The sequence below is a fragment of the Callorhinchus milii genome, unplaced genomic scaffold (genome assembly GCF_018977255.1).
Source record: "Callorhinchus milii isolate IMCB2004 unplaced genomic scaffold, IMCB_Cmil_1.0 Scaffold5, whole genome shotgun sequence".
NCBI classification, from domain to species: Eukaryota; Metazoa; Chordata; class Chondrichthyes; order Chimaeriformes; family Callorhinchidae; genus Callorhinchus; species Callorhinchus milii.
The window spans coordinates 25,667,948-25,688,154 of record NW_024704746.1 but is presented as its reverse complement, the minus strand read 5'-3'; the positions used below and the strand labels follow the sequence as shown (position 1 = coordinate 25,688,154).

The 20,207-nt window shown below is 41.8% G+C and overlaps 1 protein-coding gene across 1 annotated transcript in view; it reads left to right on the top strand.

Annotated features, from left to right (window-relative positions):
- The window catches only part of cfap54 (cilia and flagella associated protein 54), a 56,117-nt gene that overhangs the window by 7,318 nt on the left and 28,592 nt on the right, over nt 1-20,207 (top strand). Inside the window, exons 7-30 of the mRNA XM_042335017.1 lie at nt 286-436; nt 1,438-1,505; nt 1,769-1,897; nt 2,477-2,657; nt 5,482-5,603; nt 7,516-7,692; nt 8,171-8,263; nt 8,720-8,905; nt 9,396-9,529; nt 10,176-10,323; nt 10,681-10,836; nt 11,380-11,502; nt 12,131-12,256; nt 13,231-13,336; nt 13,785-13,871; nt 14,462-14,588; nt 15,248-15,353; nt 15,808-15,947; nt 16,301-16,531; nt 16,961-17,097; nt 17,739-17,914; nt 18,182-18,412; nt 18,740-18,963; nt 19,439-19,574. Of these exons, the coding sequence (XP_042190951.1) occupies nt 286-436; nt 1,438-1,505; nt 1,769-1,897; nt 2,477-2,657; nt 5,482-5,603; nt 7,516-7,692; nt 8,171-8,263; nt 8,720-8,905; nt 9,396-9,529; nt 10,176-10,323; nt 10,681-10,836; nt 11,380-11,502; nt 12,131-12,256; nt 13,231-13,336; nt 13,785-13,871; nt 14,462-14,588; nt 15,248-15,353; nt 15,808-15,947; nt 16,301-16,531; nt 16,961-17,097; nt 17,739-17,914; nt 18,182-18,412; nt 18,740-18,963; nt 19,439-19,574 (3,495 nt within the window). The remainder of the gene's footprint in view (nt 1-285; nt 437-1,437; nt 1,506-1,768; nt 1,898-2,476; nt 2,658-5,481; nt 5,604-7,515; nt 7,693-8,170; nt 8,264-8,719; nt 8,906-9,395; nt 9,530-10,175; nt 10,324-10,680; nt 10,837-11,379; nt 11,503-12,130; nt 12,257-13,230; nt 13,337-13,784; nt 13,872-14,461; nt 14,589-15,247; nt 15,354-15,807; nt 15,948-16,300; nt 16,532-16,960; nt 17,098-17,738; nt 17,915-18,181; nt 18,413-18,739; nt 18,964-19,438; nt 19,575-20,207) is intronic.

The window sequence follows — 20,207 nt, the reverse complement described above, 5'->3', positions numbered from 1 at the left end:
ATCCCCGGAAAAGCCATCCACCAATTGACTAACAACTGGTTCCTACTTACTGCTGGTAAATAAAGGCGTGTGTGTGGAGTAAGGAAACTGGCCTAAGGTTTTGCCCTGCTCAGGAATCAAAACCAGGTCCTCTTGCTTGTGAGGCGAGTGCTCTAACCACTAAGCTACAGGACTCCAACCTAACTAAATCTAACTCCTGTTCATTTACTTGTTCTGCTCTTCAGTGCTGTGTCAGTGGGTAATCTTACCACTTGGCTGACAATGCTTTGTAATGGTATCTTTCAGTGGATTCATATCCTGTGCTTGACTGAAGAGGTGATTTGTTGGTGCAACATAGGGGAGATTGACCCAGCAGTGGTGGCAGAAGTGACCCTGTATTTAATAACGTTGCTGGAGAACCTGGTGGATTCAAATTTAAAACCCAGGAAGAAATCAGGTATAAATCTAATCTTATCTCAGCTAAACAACACTGATGAAGACAAATTAATTTTTTTTGTTGATCACGCGATATGATTTAGTTAATAACAAAGAGTCAAGTAATTTTTAGGTTAAAAACAGAAATGACATTACTGGGATATTAAAACAAACAACAGACTCTCTCTTGAATATCACTGTTTAGTAATCCAGTTATATTTATAATAATAATAATAATAATCATTACATTTGATACAACCCATTATCAATTCGTTGAGATGTCTACAGTGCCTTCATAGAATATATTGTAAAGTGTAGTGACTGTATATTTTGTAGGCTAAACAAGGCAGCTAATTGTGCACAGCAGTGTCCCACAAACAGTCATCGATTAAATGACCAGGTTTTGTTTGAGGGATTATTATAATTTTCACTTGAATAAAATAAGCGACTCAATTTCACTGGCACTTTTTGTCCAAAAGTACCAGATGAACATAATTTATTTTTTTGTTTGCAGACACTGAATTAAATATTTCTGCCTGGGCAGATAACAGAAAGTGTTCATAAAAAAATCAGATGCACATCTAGAAATGTATGTGTTTTGAAGCACTTTTTATTGGCACGAATTAGCAAAGCTAGAAATAGGTGGATGTTTGTATATTCTTTAATTCATTGACATTTTGGGCAAATTTCCTTACTCCACACGCCTGATAATAATCCCTCAAGAAAAAAAACAAGAACAAATTGGTCGCTCAATCCACAACTGTTTGTGGGACGCTGCTGTGCGCAATTGGTTGCCATGTTTTGCCCACAAAGTAGACAGTCAATTCACTTTACACTATAATCACTATACAGTATATCCTGTGAAGACGTCTCGAAGATGTGATAAGGCGCTGTATCAAATGCAAGGATTATTAATATTTTATACAGTGGGAATGGACAATATTTCTTACAATGAGTAAGATAGTTACCATGTTGTGACTTGAAATGTTAGTATTAATTCTCTACACCTATTTATCTTTGCAGGTTTCCAGGTGCAGGATGAGAGCCAAAAGCCGGGAATTGAGCAGTGCTTCCCATCAAGCATCTTCAAGGTGAGTCGCACAATCACCGTCATCATAGAGCAATGTCAAAATTATAATAGTCCTGGAATTTGATGCAGCGCCTTATCACGTCGTTGTTGTTGTTGTTATTGGAGCCGTTTAAATTTTCAAGACTGAGGAAATATAAATGTTATTTCCTGCTCTGAATTATTTTACTGAGGGAAACTCTATGTGGGCACAATTTCCCATCATTACTGAACTTCACAGTTTGCAGCTGTTACAATAATGATCCAAATGTTGTGTTTTCATTTCAGAAAAAGCCAGTTGAAAAGATTCTTGTGGCCTGTAAAATGGCTAAGAAGGCGATCGATAGCATGGATGCTGCTCGCTTAATAGTCGCCTCATCTAATGCATCCTCAATGGTAGACAGTTCTCGTTTAAAGGTAAGGGAAGGATTTGGCTAACCTTGATAATATGTTATTAAGGATCGAGAGCCATGTTAGCAAGTTAATAATAATAATAATCCTTGCATTTGATATAGCGCCTTATCATTGCAAAGTGAATAGACTGCATATTTTGTGGGTGAAACACGGCAGCCAATTGCATACAGCAGTGTCCCACACACCATCGTGGATTGAGTGACCAAATTATTATTATTTATTTATTCATTTTTTTGAAGGGATTATTACACCCGGAAAAGTGATCCGTCAATCGATTCCTACTTACTGCTAGATAATCAGAGGCATGTGGAGTAAGGAAAATTGCCTAAGGTTTCCCCCTGCCCGGTGCTCTACAGCTACAGCTTGTTTTCTCTCCTATGAATCAGCAGCTATTGGGTCAGCAGGAAGGTTATTGGTGGCCGAGGGGGGGTCTAGACATACTATTGGCTCTCTGGTCACTGAACTCAGCTGAGAAACAGCTTCAGGATGTAATAGGAACCCTTTAGGGCTGGTGTCCTGAAAGTATGACTTGAAATGGGACAAATCTTTGCTCCTGAATTCAGTTTATTCTCTCTCTATCAGTGTATCTCTATGGGTGAGAAACAGCTTTTCCACCCAATGCATTGTGAAACGCAGATGAAGACTACAGATAAAGAAAGTTCCAACAAATCAGCATCTATCCACAGCTTCACCATGGATTTACATCTGGAACTCATCCAAGCCTATCACAGACTGGCACTCAAATTCATCAAGTTAAGTCCTGGTAAGGTTTACATCTGCCTGCATCCCATTCCTTGTTTAGGGAGTCTGTACCAATGTTATCTTTGAATCAAATGTTTTCTGTTCTTAAACAGAATGAAAGCTCACAGAAGAAGCTGTGCTCCCCTTTGATATTTCTACCTGTCAGTGTATTTGCTATTATTAATTTACCATCAACCCATGTTCTTCTGTTTCATGTTCTAACATACTGTCACCTTTTAGCTTAATAAATAGTCCTTTTTAATGCATTTTTGGTTTGTTGGCAACCCACTATTGAATGTCATGATCCAATGCTGATTATCAACATTACGTAATGCTAATAATCTATGTGTTTGGAGTGTTACTATCAGGACTGGATGTGAAATAGAATGTAGCCCTTTATGCAGTAAAAGCAATGGATTATTTTGGGGGGCGTCAGCCGGGTGTCTGACACATGTGGAAACCCATCACCGTTGCCTAACAGTCTCCAAACCAAACTGAGAATTCCATGTCTCCCACCGACACATGGAAATCCCAGAGAGAGATCGTTGGAATGGAATGCGCTCTCTCTCTCTCCCCGGAGGGACACACCCTGTTTACCTAATTCCGGAGAGTATTAGGTGCCAAGGCTTGATGGGGAACCTAGAGTGTGTGTTGGGGTAACTGCTGGAGGCTAACCAGCTAAACCCACACGTAGCTTGCCATTGATATTGCTGTCTGGCAAGTTTTCCCGCTGCTTTTCCAGTTAGGACCACCCTATCATTAGGGCTTTGGTTGCAAGGTTAACAGGAGCTGAGTGGGAGGATTTCCTGCCCAGAAAACCAATGGAGAGAGAGTGTGGTGAACAGGAATAAGATTTGATCAGAAGGTGAGACTAAATTTTCATACACAATGGTAACATTTGTCATGTGAGAAAAATAAACCATGGACCTATTTATATGAGAGCTGGTGACCCATCAGCTCTCATATAAACAAGCTAGTGATTTAAAAAAAAAGTGGCAAAATGTTTATGATAAACTATAAGTGGCTTCCGTTGTAATTTTTCCACTTAAGTGCCACAGAACCCGGAACCTAGCGTTCCAAAGTGCAAACCATCTTGGGCACGATCGACATCAAACGCTGCTGATGGTGAAAAACCCTTCATGTTTTCCAGAGGTAAAATCCCAATAGAATGATATGAAGAATTCCACATGTGTGACTATCAGGAATAAATAATGTATGACGAAATAAAAGATAATAATAATCCTTGCATTTGGTACAGCGCCTTATAGCATCTTCGAGACGTCTCAAAGTGCTTCACAGGATATACTGTAAATATACTGAATTGACTGTGTACTTTGTGGGCGTAATACTATTCTAGAATAGCTCTGGAACTCCATCCCCAGTGCCTTCGCCGCTTCCTCCCTTTCCTCCTTCAAGGCTGGTCTCAAGGCCTTTCTCTTTGCCCGTGCGTTCAGCTCCGCTCTTGACTCTCTACCCCCTCCTCGCTCCCTCCCTTCCCTCCCCTCACCCTGACCATTCCCCCCCTCCTCGCTCCCTCCCTTCACTCCCCTCACCCTGACCATTCCCCCCTCTTCGCTCCCTCCCTTCCCTCCCCTCACCCTGACCATTTCCCCCCTCCTCGCTCCCTCCCTTCCCTCCCCTCACCCAGATCATTCCCCCCCTCCTCGCTCCCTCCCTTCCCTCCCCTCACCCTGACCATTTCCCCCCTCCTCGCTCCCTCCCTTTCCTCCCCTCACCCTGACCATTTTCCCCCCAATGCTCGGGTCCTGACCCAACTGTACAGCGCCTTGGGACGTCCTCCCGACGTGAAAGGCGCTCAATAAATGGAATCTTGTTGTTGTTGTTGTATCTTGTTGTATTTTAGAGATTAGAATGAACATGACCTTTATGGAGTCTTGTAACTCAGCGGTTAGACATTCACCTCAGAGTCAGAGACCTGGGTTAAATTCCCGGTCGAGGCGAAACGTAGGGCAAGTTTCCTTACCCCACGCTACTCTGATTACCAGCAGTCAGTAGGAACCTGGTTGTTAGTCGATTGGCGGATTGCTTTTCCAAGAGTAATAATTCCTTCAAAACAAAAAATAATAATAAGTTGGTCACTTCAATCCACGGCTGTGTGTGGTACACTGCTGTGCGCAATTGGCTGCCGCGTTTCACTCACAAAATATACAGTCAATTCATTTCATAGTATATCCTGTGAAGCGCTTTGAGACGTCTCGAAGACGTGATAAGGCGCTTATCAAATGCAACAACAACAACAACAAGATTTCATTTATTGAGCGCCTTTCACGTCGGGAGGACGTCCCAAGGCGCTGCAAGCATTATTATTATCTTTTTCAGAATTATTTTTATGCGATGTTTTATGATGTCGTTTATGATTATTTAGTAATTGTATAATAATCTAACTCTTTGTGTTAGTGTTACCTTAAATAATACTTTTTGATAGATTTAAAGAAAAGGAATAAAGTATCTTTTTCATATTTCTGTTGCTTTGTCGGCCTCGCTGACCCACCCTTTGGACCTCTATTCCACAGTCCCTCTCCCTCCCTCCCTCCCTCCCTCCCTCGCCTCCTTCAAGGTCCGTCTCAAGACCCTCCTCTTCGACTGCGTCTTCGTTCACCCTCCTATCCCCACCCTCCCCGCCCTCCACCCCCTCCTGATCCCAACCCCCAGCTCGGGTCCACATCCCTGACTGTCCAGCGCCTTGGGACGTCCTCCCGATGTGAAAGGCTCTGTAAATGTCATTTGTTGTTGTTTTTGCTAAGAAAAAGTGTTGAAAGACTCATTTGTATTCAGGTGATATTCACTGTATTGACACATTACCTGTTCATTTGTGTCTTCGTCAGAGGAAGACATCATTGCTAACATCAAGAATAACAAAATATCAAAAGCTCTGTTTCTAATGCAGAAAGCTTTGTCGTTGCCCAACAAAGGACAAATCAGTAATACCCAAAAACAACTTCTTGAGGTAACCACTCTTACACATGTACATAAAACATCACTAATTAAATAAGTTATTTGTTCCTTTCAATCAAACAAATGGAACCTTCAGCAACTTTGCTACATAATAATAATAATAATAATAACCTTTGCATTTGATATAGCGCCTGATCACGTCTTCGAGACGTCTCAAAGCGCTTCACAGAATATGCTGTAAAGTGAATTGACTGTATATTTGTGGGCGAAACGCAGCAGCCAATTGCGCAGAGCAATGTCCCACAAACAGTCGTGGATTGAAAATGATCAATTTATTATTGTTTTGTTTCGGAGTTATTATTATTAGGCTCTGTGTGGAGTAAGGAAACTTGCCCAAGGTTTTGCCCTCTGCCTGGAATTGAACCCAGGTCTCTCACTTGTAAGGTGAGGGCTCTAACCATTGAGCTACAACCATTGATTTTGAATCCAAAATCATGGGAATTCGCTCCGCGGTCACTTCCTCTCCAACATCCACCCACCCCCCACCCCCTCCCTCCCACACTCCGACTCCTACCCATCCTCCCCTGCACACTTTCGTACCCGTTTCCCCACCCTCTGTCACCAAACTCATTCTATCCCTGAAACCTACCACCTGCCCCCTTGACCCCATCCCCACTCCACTCCTTATCTCCCAGCTCCACCTCTTTGCCCCACATATCACAGACATCGTCAACCTGTCCCTCTCCTGTGGCTCTGTCCCCATTCAGACAGCACACGAGCTGCAGAGTTCTGAATGACCTGCGGTGTGGAGGGAGCGCCGGGAAGGCCGGCGAGGAGAGAGGTCCCATAGTCCAGCCTTGAGGTGATAAAGGCGTGGACCAGAGTTTCAGCCGGGTGAGGGGTGAGGTAGTGCCGTAGTCTGGCCATGTTTCGGAGGTGATGGAAGGCGGTGCCAGTTGTGGTGCGGATATGAGGGAGAAAGGACAGCTCAGGGTCGAGGGGAACCCCGAGGTTCCTGATGGCTTTGAGAGGTGGAGAGTGCGGAGCTGATGCTGTCAGCGCCTGAGGTGCGGAGGCGCTGACGTGAGCCAATCAGGAGGGCCTCAGTTTTGCGCACGTTGAGCTGAAGAAAGTTGTCTCTCGTCCAGGACTCGATGTCGGACAGACAGCTGTCAGGACATCGGGAGTCGTTGAGTTGAGGGTAGAGGAGGAAAGGTAGAGTTGGGTGTCATCCGCATACATGTGGGAGTGAACCCCATATCTGCGGATGATGTCACCACAGGGGGAGCATATAGAGGGTGAAGAGGAGGGGACCGAGGACAGAGCCCTGAGGGACACCACACGAGACAGTGCGGGGGGTGGAGGGAAAGCTATTTGTGGAAAGATAAAGCAAGGGAGCAAACTTTTGAACGGAAAGACCTATGTAAATGGAGTGAGGTTGGCAGTCTGGTTGGACAAGGCCACCCTCACCCTCGCCTGCCCTAACTTTGGCGAGTGGGAGAAATTCAACCTGGAGAAGCACAACCTTCGGGAGTACATCGGGATCAAGGTGAACCCACCAGAGTAATATAGGAATCAGTACTCAGCTAATGTTATTCGTTTGAACTAATTATAATAATATAATAATAATTCAATGCAACATGCAGTGTGAGGGAGCACCATTTATACCAACTGATAGATGGTCATTAACTGCTTTGAATTGTATAGGATACATAGAAACAGGAGGAGGCCATTCAGCCCCTCGAGCCTGTTCCGCCATTCTATAAGATCATGGCTGATCTGTACCTCAATTCCGATTACCCGCCCTTGCCCCATATCCCTTGATACCCTGACCTAACAAATAGTCACAGCTGAAATAAAAATACTCCCAAATCAACAGACATAAATTGATATGATGTGTTGATTTTTTTTCAAGGTATTTCTATGATCAGACCACATTTAAATAAAGGTTGATTATTTTACAGGAAGTTGTGTCTGTGCTTCGGAAAGTGGAGGCTGAAGATAAAAAGCTCTATCATTTGAATAGGGATCAGAAATCTCACCCTACAGAAAACGAAGGTGTTGTACCAGCTCCTATTCTGCTTTACAGAGCACACAACTCCATGATATTCACACCAGCTCCGTTTAATTCATCTGAAAAGGTAGGTGATCTCTCCCTTTGCTCTGCTAGACCTTTAAGTAGCCCTGTAGCTCACAAGCGAGAGGACCTGGGTTTGATTCCTGAGCAGGGTGTTTCCTTGCCATGCACAATTGGCTGCCGCGTTTCACCCACAAAATATACAGTCAGTTCATTTTTCAGTTTATTCTGTGAAGCGCTTTGAGACGTCTTAATGACGTGATAAGGCGCTGTATCAAATGCCAGGATTATTATTATTATTGATCAGCTAACGATAAATCAAACCCTATTTTATCAGCTTGCTATCTGACATACACACAAACGTATTACCATGGTAAGAGTCTTCACATTGGACAAACTGAACTAGTTCCTTGTGTGTGGTTTCATGGAAGTACTCTGGGATGCTACCCTGCCTGATATAAATGCAGGTTGTTGTTGATGGTAGTGGTGAATGGAACATGTATGAATAGTTATTTAAAATCTAATTAACTTTATTTCGTCAGGTTTACTGGTATCAGATATTTGGCCGTATTGCCACAGGATACAATCCCAAAGTCAGGATGAATGATTGTCACTTTCTAGGGACAGGACAAGAGGTATGGAGAGATAAAGCAAAACTGGATCATATAACTGAATGTTAACATGTTAATTAATGCTCATATTGTGTCAGATGACATCATCGGATTTTCATGTTATTTATGTCATTTTTATGTAATTATATGGAGTCCTGTAGCTCAGTGGTTAGAGCACTCTTCTTGCAAGTGAGGGGACCTGGATTTGATTCCCGGGCAGGGCGAAACGTTGGGCATGTTTCCTTACTCCACAGGTCTCTGTTTACCTGCTGTGCGCGATTGGCTGCCGCGTTTCGCCCACAAAATATACAGTCACTACACTTTACAATATATTCTGTGCAGCGCTTTGAGGAGTCTCAAAGTCACGATAAGGCGCTATGGCACATGCAAGGATTATTATTATTACTTTTATGTTAATGATGTATTACGCCAGTTGAAACTTCTCTTTCAGTTTTTGTGTGGCTTTGCCTCTAATTGTAGGTACCAGCATCAGGGAAATGTTTTTTGAAGGTAGGAGGATTGGAACCCAATGAAAAATACATCTTTGCTGTTGTTGCCTATTCCGAGACTGGAAAAATAATTGGAAACACAATAGGGGAGACGACAAAGCCAATCCTCGCCTGTCATCCTCTTCCCATCCTTACAACTTGGGCCTATCTTTGTCAGGTATGTCAAGTCCTCTTGACCGAAACCTTAAGGCAAGTTTCCTTACTCCACAATGTGTGACAGTAATTTTATATATTTGTTATGGAGTCCTGTAGCTCAGTGGTCAGAGCACTCGCTTTGCAAGCGAGAGACCTGAGTTCAATTCCAGGCAGAGGGCGAAACCTTGGGCAAGTTTCCTTACTCCACACGCCTAATAATAATCCCTCCAAAACCAAAAACAATAATAAATTGGTCATTTTCAATCTACGACTGTTTGTGGGACATTGTTGTGCGCAATTGGCTGCCGCGTTCGCCCACAAATATACAGTCAATTCACTTTACAGTGTGTTCTGTGAAGCGCTTTGGGACGTCCTCCCGACGTGAAAAGCGCTATATCAAATGCAAGGATTATTATTATTATTATGCCGTGGATATGTAAACCTACCTATAGATAAACAGAGAGTAGATAGAATAATGTTCTAATCTAATATTAATTATTATTGTTTCTTAGTATTCGTATCAATTGGGACATTATCCAGTAGCAAAATTAGCTTTTTCAGTGCTTTGGGATCACTTTGTCATAGCAGCAACCAACCAGGATTTCGCTATTTCTTTAACCGAAGATTGGAAAATAGTTCCAAAAAGGTACAAATGTTTCTTATATCCTCTTTCCTCAACACCTTTTATAATGTTGATTCACTTGTGTTTTAAAATTATGGCTTTAATTTCAATGTCAAACTATTTCTGTCAAAGCATTTCATGTTCTAATAGCCACTGCATGAAACATAAAATGTTCTGTTGAAGTATGTAACAGCAAATGATAAAATAGAAGAGTGGAGTCCTGTAGCTCAGTGGTTACAGCACTCGCCTCACAAGTGAGAGGACCCGGGTTCGATTCCTGGTCAGAGCAAAACCTTAGACAAGTTTCCTTACTCCACACACCTCTGTTTATCAGCAGTCAGTAGGAACCCGGTTGTAAGTCGATTGGTGGATTGCTTTTCCGGGGGTAATAATCCCTTCAAAACAAATAAATAAGAATTTTATCACTCAATCCACAGTTGTCTGTGGGACGCTGCTGTGCACAATTGGCTTCTGCATTTCGCCCACAAAATATACAGTCAATTCACTTTATAGTATCTTTTGTGAAGCGCTTTGAGACGTCTCGAAGACACTGTATCAAATGAAAGTATTATTATTATGAAATAAAAACAAGCTACTTGATATAATATTACAATTGATAATCAATGGATGATCTTGTCTTTTAACTGTTGCCATGATTTCTGACCCTCAGTTTATGCTGTACGGCTTTGCAGAGAGCATCGCCCATTCTGTTGCGGCTTTTTCTGGGAAACATTTTCATCAGTTGTGACATTAGTGTAAAGGAGGAAGAAATCTTTTGTGATGCTCTCTGTAGCAATGGACCACTCCTCAAAGGACAAGTAGGTTCTGGAATAACATTGAACTTTTGGTCATTGTGGAGTCCTGTAGCTTAGTGGTTAAAGCACTCGCCTTGTAAGTGAGAGGACCTGGGTTTGATTTCCTTCAAAAATAAATAAATAAAATAATAATAATTTGGTCACTCAAATCCACGGCTGTTTGTGGGACACTGCTGTGCGCAATTGGCTGCCAAGTTTCGCCCACAAAATATACAGTCAATTCACTTTACAGTGTACCCTGTGAAGCGCTTTGAGACTTCTCGAAGATGTGATAAGGCGCTGTATCAAATGCACAGATTATTATTATTACTCGTAAGCAATATTATCCCACAGGCGACTGCAATGTGGTTTCATTTACAGCTTTGGCGTTTGGCTGAATGTGAGAAGATGCTGGTGGCGATCGAACTTGCCGGCTGGGTCAATGACAACAATCAAGCATTGCAGGCTGTGGTCCAGTGCTATGGACTTCTTGCACCTGTGATCTGGCACATGATTCCTTTAGTGCCAGTTGTGCAGGTCAGTGCATTTAATAAAGATTTAATATGTATGTGTGTGAGGTAATCTTCTAGCAGTGGGTATGTGTGCAGTCCTGTACCTCAGTGGTTGAGCACTCGCCTCACAAGAGAGAGGACCTGGGTTTGATTCCTGGGCAGGGGGAAACCTTAGGCAAGTTTCCTTACTCCACGCACCTGTTTACCAGCAGTGAGTAGGAACCAGTTGTTAGTCATTTGGCAGATCCCTTTTCCGGGGGTAATAATACCTTCAAAAATAAATAAATAAATAATAATAATTTGGTGACTCAATCCATGACTGTTTGTGGGATGCTACTGTGTGCAATTGGCTGCCCATTTCACCCACAAAATTCACAGACACTACACTTTACAGTATATTCTATGAGGGCTTTGAGGAGTCTCAAAAGCATGATAAGGCGCTATAGCAAATGCGAGGAATATTGCTATAATTATTGTTGCTACAAAACACATTAAATGTCACTGTATAACAACATTTTATGTTAGTAAAATTATAATTATTAGTTTTCAATTCAATTTGATGTACTAGATCCTCATCAAATGTCTGAGTGTTCTACAAGAAGTTCTCACTACCTGCAAGCTCAAGAAACAACGTGCAATGATCAACAGTTTACAACACATGATCGCTTGTATGACTTGTCACTTGGCAAAGGTATGTATGTGCCTGGTTTTATGTATGGTTTTAGAATGCGTGCTATTTGTAATAATAATACTACACATTAGAGTGTATCCTGTGAAGCACTTTGAGATGTGTCAAAGAGGTGATAAGGCGCTGTATCAAATACAAGGATTATTATTAATAATCGTTGCATTCAATATAGCACCTTATCACGTCTTCGAGACGTCTCAAAGCGCTTTACAGGATATATTGTAAAGTGAATTGACTGTATGTTTTGTGGGTGAAGTTAAGGCTTGCCAAATGAAGAATGATCATTGGGATGAGATACCCAGAGAGTGACCATCTGCCCATGGAACAACAAGAGGGAATGCCTTCAAGAAAGGAATGATGAGAGAAAATTGAAGGCGGGTTGAGCCCACGTACAAAATGCACGGTCACTACACTTTACAGTGAAAACTGTGAAGTGCATTGAGATGTCCTCCTGACATGAAACGAGCAATATCAAGTGCAAGGATTATTACTATAACAGATCTCCTCACTGCTAGCGCAGGAATGCTAAAATATAGGGTTGGCTGCTTCTCTCCTTACGCAGCTGAAACTGGTGAATGTGAAACACAAATGTAAAGCTTTATACGGGAGCATGTGGTGTTATTATTGACAGGTGCTGCGTTCCTGGAACGAGTTTGATTTGGCTTTCGCTGTAATCAATATCGGGAAGAAATTGTTGAAATCGAAAGTTAGTGATGATGAAAGCAAAGCTGAGGAGGATCCTGAGTCTGTGCCACAGGTATCTCAACAGCCATTTGGTAGAGAAACTGTTTTGGTTATTAGTCGATTGGCGGATTGCTTTTCCAGGGGTAATGTTTCCCAACTCCTCCCGCCACAGGCTGCAGATAATCCAGAACTAACTCTGCAGCCCGTGTCCTCTCCCCCACCAAACTCCGTGACCCCATCTCCCCCACTCTCACCCAACTCCATTGGCTCCCTATCCTTCAGAGGATCCAGTTCAAGATTCTGGTCCTCACCTACAAAGCCCTCCATGGCCTCGCCCCACCCTAACTCTACGACCTCCTAACCCCCTACCAACCCGCCCGTTCCCTCTGCTCAGCCGGCTCTGGCTGCTCCACGTCCCCCGACCCACCCGCCCCACCATTGGCGGGAGAGCCTTCAGCCACTCTGCCCCCAACCTCTGGAACTCCATCCCCCAATCACTCCGCCTCACCCCCTCCTTAGCCTCCTTCAAGTTCTGCCTCTAGACCCTCCTCTTCGACCATGCCATTGGTCACCCCCCCCTTCCTCTCCCCTCCCTTTCCCCCCCAACCCCAGCTCGGGTCTGAAATGCTATCACTGCGCCTCGGGATGTCCTCCTGACGTGAAAGGTGCTGGACACGTGTAATCTTGTTGTTGTGGTTGTAATAAATAGGATTATTTTACACAGAGAGCAGTGGGAATGTGGAACATGCTCCACAAGGAGTTGTTGAGGCAAATAACATTGATGTATTTAAATGGAAGCTAAAGAAGTACATGAGGGAGAAAGGAATAGAAGGTTCTGCTTGAAGGCTTAGTTGAGGAAGGGCAGGAGGAGGCTCATGTGGAGCATAAACACCGGCACAGACCAGTTGGGCCAAATGGCCTGCTTCTGTGCTGTATATTCTAACGGTATTTTATAGGTTTATATAATTCTCCTATATTAAGAGCTGGGCAGGCTTGCATTTAGGAGCTTTTCTGAACACTGCTGTATATATTTTGTTCTTAATTTAGGATGGTTGGGAAAAACGTGCCAAACAGGAGTCAGTGCTGCTTGAAAAAACATTAAATGAACAAGTGGAGACGGTGGAAGCAGGATTGCTACAAATGTCCAAAGAAGGTAGAAAATATAAAGACTTACTTTGACTTACTTTGACACATTGTGGAGTCCTGTAGCATAGTGGTTAGTAGCGCAAGTGAGAGGACCTGGGTTTGATTCCCGGGCAGGGCGAAACCTTAGCCAAGTTTCCTTACTCCACACTCCTCTGTTTTCGTAGCAGTAAGTAAGAACCCGGTTGTTAGTCGATTGGCGAACTGCTAGTTTGGTCACTCAATCCACAACTGTTTGTGGGACACTGCTGTGTGCAATTGGCTGCTGCATTTCACCCACAAATATACAGTCACTATATTCTGTGAAGCGCTTTGAAACATCTCAAAGATGTGATAAAGTGCTATATCAAATGTATCGATTATTATTAAAGTGAAAATATGTTGGCCATGAAAACAGTTTAGCTCAAACACCACAGGATATGTCAACGCAAATTTATCTTTTTATGTATTTTCACCAGTTGTAACAAAGCTGACTGGGAATGAAGATCCAAGTTTGCTGTTTGGCGTCATCTTATTCTCCCCAATAGATTCTGCTTATGAAGAAGGTTGGAGTTTTTAAATATGTTGCAGCTGAAATGCTTTGAATTTATTTATGAATGTTCTTCCCTGTTCACTTCGATGTAAAATGTTACAGGGGAAATACAGAATCATTTGTTGATGTCAGTTTCCAATTAAATGTGTGCAGTATATTCCTGACCTTCAGATGAGACGTTAAACCGAGGTCCAGTCTGCCTGTTCAAGTGGATGTTAAAGATCCTGTGGTGCTATTTGAAAAAAGAAAGTAGTTTCTCTCGCCCAGTGTCTCAGTCAATAATCCTCCAAATAAAATTGGTCGTTCACTCCACAACTGTTTGTGGGACGCTGTTGTGCCTAAACTTACTGCTGCATTTCACCCATAAAATACACAGATACTCCGCAGTGTATCCTGTGAAGCGCTTTGAGACATCTCAATGAGGCGCTATATCAAATGCAAGGATTATTATTATTATATAAATATAATTGGATTACTCAGAAGTTATATTCAAGAGGGAGCCTGTTTTTTGTTTTATTATCCAAAAAAAAATTTGATAAGGTGGTATATCAATGCAAGGATTATTATTAATATTAATATCCTGGTAATGTCAATCTGTTGCAGTGATCAAATTTAAGGATTCAAATCGTTTCCTGGAGTTCTTTAACATATTGATAGAGAAAGCTATTCACTTGGATCAGCTCAGCATGGTTTTAGAGTGGGTGAATCTTGCTGAAAGTGGATTAAAACAGTAAGTTATTATTTCTTAAGAATCTAGCCAAATATGGAAATGGGCCTAAAATGTAATCTTTGCCAATGGGATGAGAGTTTATCTTTGGGAGTTCCGGTTTGTGAATTTTGGATTGTGAGATTTGCAAAAGAGAAAATCGTAATTCCCAAGCTGATCATTTTTGTTTTCTGGTCAAACACAGAAACCCATCACTGCGCTTGAGAATCCAAACCAAGCTGAGATTTCCATCCATCCCACCTATACCTACCAATCCCAGAGAGAGATTGTTGGGATGGAATGCGCTCTCTCTCTCTCTCTCTCTCCCTGGAGGGACACATCCTGTTTACCTAATTCAGGAGAGTATTAGGCGCAGGTTGGTGAGAGCCAAGGCTGGGGGGGAGCCCAGAGTGTGTGTTGGGGTAATGGCTGGAGTCTAACCAACTAAACCCACACAGCTGCCATTGATATCACTGTCTGGCCAGCTTTCCCATTGCTTGTCCAGCGAGGATCCCCTACTCATGAGGGCTTTGGCTGCAGTGTTAACAGGAGCTGAGTGGGCTGACTCCCTGCCCCAAGCGATTGTAAAGTCCTTAGGGATGTCCTCCAACAACTCATCAAATGTAAGGATTATGATTATTTATTGAAGTATTTACAAATCAATGTTTTCTTTAACTTAACAGTCGGAAAGAGTCCACTTGTAATCTTAAGAAAAATCTGAAAAGAATGCACACTCCTTCACAACCTGAAACCGGTAAAATCGCAGCAGCAGTGGTGGAATATCAGCATGTGAGTAACCCACTGTTGTACTTTGTGGAATCCTGTAGCTCAGAGGTTAGAGCACTCGCCTCGCAAGCGAGAGGACCTGGGTTTGATTCCTGGGCAGGACAAAACCTGAGGCAAGTCTCTTTACTCCACACACCTCTATTTACCAGCAGCAAGTAGGAACCCAGTTCTTAGTCGATTGGCCGATCACTTTTCTCGGTTAATAATCATTTTAAAAAAATAATAATAATTTGGCCACTCAATCTACGACTGTTTGTGGGACGCTGCTGTGCACAATCGGCTGCTGCATTTCACTCACAAAATATACAGAGAATTCACTTTACAGTATATTCTGTGAAGTGCTTTGATTCGTCTCGAAGATGCGATAAGGCGTTATATCAAATGCAAGGATTATTATTGTACTATTAGTAGTTGTATATTATTATATTTTTAGTATCATCATTATTATATTGTACAGAAACCTGAATACCCTTCTGATAGCAAGAAAGTGAAAAAAGCTGTGGCCAAACTGAAAGATGCCAAGGAGCTGTACGAAAACAAACTGAACATTCAGAGCGAAGCCAAAACCCGCTCGCTGAAAGACATTGAAGACCTTAGGTATCCAACTGCTTCACTCTGTTCTGTAAAGTCCCAAGATACGATTCTACAGGAAGAGAACTATATACAAAATAACAATAATAATAATAATCTTATCACTCAATCCACTATTAAACAGTGGGACACTGCTGTGCACAAATGGCTGTTGAGAGAGAGCACATACCATTCCAACCATTCCAACAACCTATCACTGGGATTCCTATGTGTAGGTGGAATTGGATTGGAGACTCTTAAGCACGGTGATGGGTTTCCACATTGTCAGATACCCGGCTGGGCAAATCCAAAAACAATGAAAAAATCTTCTTTGATGTATGTATCACAGTCCATTCCTCCTGTGCTGCTGTTTGTTGTAGAAAGTCAAGAGAGAAGATGGAAAAGAAAGCCACACAAGCCTTGGAGGTTATACTCGGGCCTATCCTGCGGGAACATGCCAAACGGAGGAAGGTGCGGCAGAAGTTTGCTGATGAGATGCCGTTCCGGAGCCACATGAACCTGCTGTTCGGTTTCACATACTTCAGTTTATTCATCAAGTCCATCGAACATCATTACAAACAGGGAGATCAGATCACAACTGTCATAAACAGGTACAGTCGACAGCACACAGTTAGTCATTAAATATGTCCAGGGAGATAGAGAGAGCACATTCCATTCTAACAATCTATCTTGGGGATTGCTATGTGTAGGTGGGCTGCAGGGAATTCTCAGTTGGGTTTGGAGACTCTTAAGCACAGTGATGGGTTTCCATATATGTCAGACACCCGGCTGGGCAACAATAATTAAGCAAGCAACCATGCAAGCAAACAAATATGCTAATGGCATTTTCACAATTTTTGTCACTAAACTCTACAATTTTTTTTAGTTTTAATCAAGTGAAATAAATGCCTATGAAATGTAAGGTAATCATGATCAAGTCATTGATAAACGTGAGCAAAAAAGGCTGTTTCGTTTTTTATCCTGGACCAAAGGAATAAGCGTAGTTTGAATTGATGATTTTATTTTATGTTTGTGTCTAGATATTCATTTTTGGATCCTGCCATTTTCTCTCTGTTTAACTGTGGCACTGTGTTGCTCAAGGACGAGGAGGATAAAAGCACACAAGTGACTATACATGAAAGCCTTAAATTACCACCAATAAGAAGGAAATTCAGTGGTATGTTATAATGAGATCCAAAAATGTACAAAATGTAAGCATCCAAAAATGTGTGTGGATATGTGTGGAGTCCTGTAGCTCAGTGGTTAGAGCACTCGCCTCACAAGCGAGAGATCTGTGTTCGATTTCCTGCCAGAGCGAAATGTTAGGGAAGTTTTCTCTCCTCCACACACCTCTATTTACCAGCAATAAGTAGGAATCCTGGTTGTTAGTCGATTGACGGATTGCTTTTCAGGGGTACTAATCCCTTCCAAAAAAAAAATTATAATTTGGTCACTCAATCCACGACTGTGTGTGAGACACTGCTGTGTGCAATTGGCTGCTGTGTTTCGCCCACAAAACATACAGTCAATTCACTTCACAGTATATTCTGTGAAGGGCTTTGAGACATCTCGAAGACGTAATAAGGCGCTATATCAAATGCCGAGATTATTATTATAAAAGACTTCCAAATCACTAGAATTAATCATTCCATTTTTCATCCTATTCTGGAGTGAATTAAGGAAGTAAATTGTTCACATTCATCCAATGACTCTGTTGCAAAATATACCAGAGTATTGTATAAATGCAAGTTGTTGTTGGTGTAGAGTTTTATAGTATTTATGCCAACTGTGATTTCTTGCCTTGTGTTATAACAAAAGCAACTTGGAGCAGGATCTCTGACGACAGTGAAAGCAATGACAATTCAGAATGTACAGATGCCAGTGAGGAAGATCAGGCTGAGGAAATGCTTTCAGAACATGAGGACGAATTAGCGACTATGGCTGAAATTCAGGATCAACTTGGAAAATCGTTCTTTTACTTCAAAAGAGCAGTGGTAACTTCATTGATAATAATAATAATCTTTGCTTTTAATACAGCACCTTATCACATCTTCGAGACGTTTCAAAGCACTTCACAGGATACACTGGAAAGTGAATTCACTGTATATTTTGTGGGTGAAACGCAGCAGCCAATTATGCCATGGTTCGCTCACAAAAGTCACTCCACTTTACAGTATATTCTGTGAAGCATTTTAGATGTCTTGAAGGTGTGATAAGGCGCTACATTGAATGCAAGGATTATTATTATCATGTTTTTTCAGGTACTTGCACATCGCTGCTACCTTTGGACAGCGCTGCAGAATGTTTGTCGAGGGATGTGGAACTGTGCACATGTTGCTGTGATGTATGTCACTGGTATGGAAGCTTTACCAGAACCCTATCCAGTAACAATAAAGCAAGTCCGAAGCATCTTCTCCCTACCATTTTACTTAGCTTCAGAAAATCTTCTGGATATGGTGGTTCACATGCAGAAAATATACAGTAACGTGAAGGTAGGTAAACATTGCAGTTTATTGTAATCTTTGTGGGACGCTGCTGTGCGCAGTTCGCTGATACATTTCGCCCACAAAATATACAGTCAATTCACTTTCCAGTACATTCTGTGAAGCGCTTTGAGACCTCTCAAAGACATAATAAGGCGCTGTATCATATGCAAGGATTATTATTATAATTATAATAATTGTATAATCATTTATACTTTTGTCAGGCTCATCAATTAACAGTTTTCTATTGAGTTATTAAATGGTACTAATTAACTCAAAAATATAATTACATCTCGCATGGTGATTAACAGTGGAATTCCTTTTCATTTTGTGCAGTTTGTTGACCCAGATGGCATCTTTGTGGCCCCAGGTTTTGTGGAAGGCATATCAGCCGATAAAGGAGGATTTAGTTTGAGATTTGAAAAAGAATTTGATGATATAAACGTGATGGACTTGCGTTTGGTGTGTGATATGGTGCTGTACACTTTGGAATTGCTGTACTTTGACGAACAGTGGGAGAGATTGACTGACTTGGCCATGCACTTCAATGCATTAACACAGTGAGTGCTGTTTTATATACTCCCAACATTAAAATATTTCTCTCCTCGTTGTTTACTGAACTGTCATTAGGTTTCTGCGGATGATTGACGAGGGGAAATTTTGTAAGTGGTTTGTTGCAACTCATTTTTACCGTGGAGTCCTGTAGTGTGGTTAGAGCACTCGCCTCGCAAGTGAGAGGACCTGGGTTTGATTCCCGGACAGGGCAAAACCTTAGACAAGTTTCCTTACTCCACACGCCTCTGTTTACCAGCAGTAAGTAGGAACCTGGTTATTAGTCGATTGGTGGATCCCTTTCCGGGGTAATAATCCTGAATAAAAAAAAAAGAATAATTTGGACACTCAATCCATGAGTGTTTGTGGGACACCGCTGTGCACAATTGGCTGCCGCATTTTACCCCCAAAATATACAGTCAATTGGACACCAATTGGAAAGTATGTTGCTGTATTTCTTTCTCCTTGTCTCTTGTTTCTCAGTGAAAGATTCATTGAGAAGGTGACGCCTGTTCTAGTGTATGCTCAGAGACAGCTGATGAAAAGGATACGAGAGTTCAATGGCCCAGATCCTCCCCAACCCCATTTGTTACAAACCACAAAGGATTCAAAAGACTACGTAAGTCTCTCCTTCATCTGTCACAATCTTACTTCCCAACAATGTTTGATGGAGTACCACATGAAAGACTCCTTTAGTTTTACTAAATATTACTAATAAAAAATAATAATAATTCTGGTGGTAATAATTCCTTCTAAAAAACAATAATAATTTGGTCACTCAATCCACGACTGTTTGTGGGACGCTGCTGTTGCAGTTGGCTGCTGTGTTTCACCCACAAAATATATAGTCATTACACTTTACAGTATATTGTGTGAAGCGCTTTGAGACATCTTGAAGGTGCTATATCAAATGCAAGGGTTATTATTATTACGTTTTTAAATTCTTTATTTTTAAATCCACTACTGTTTGTGGGACACTGCTGTGTGCAATTGGCAATTGGCTGCGTTTCACCCACAAAATACACAGTCGCTGCACTTTACAGTATATTCTGTGAAGCGCTTTGAGACATCTCAACAACGTTTAATGTCAACTTCAACAATAATAATCCTTACATTTGGTACAACACCTTTCGCATCAAGAGGATGTCTCAAAACACTTCAAAGGATATACTGTAAAGTGGAGTGATTGTGTGTTTATAAGTGAAACACTTCATTATTCTGTGGCAAATAATAATGCAAGGATTATTAATGT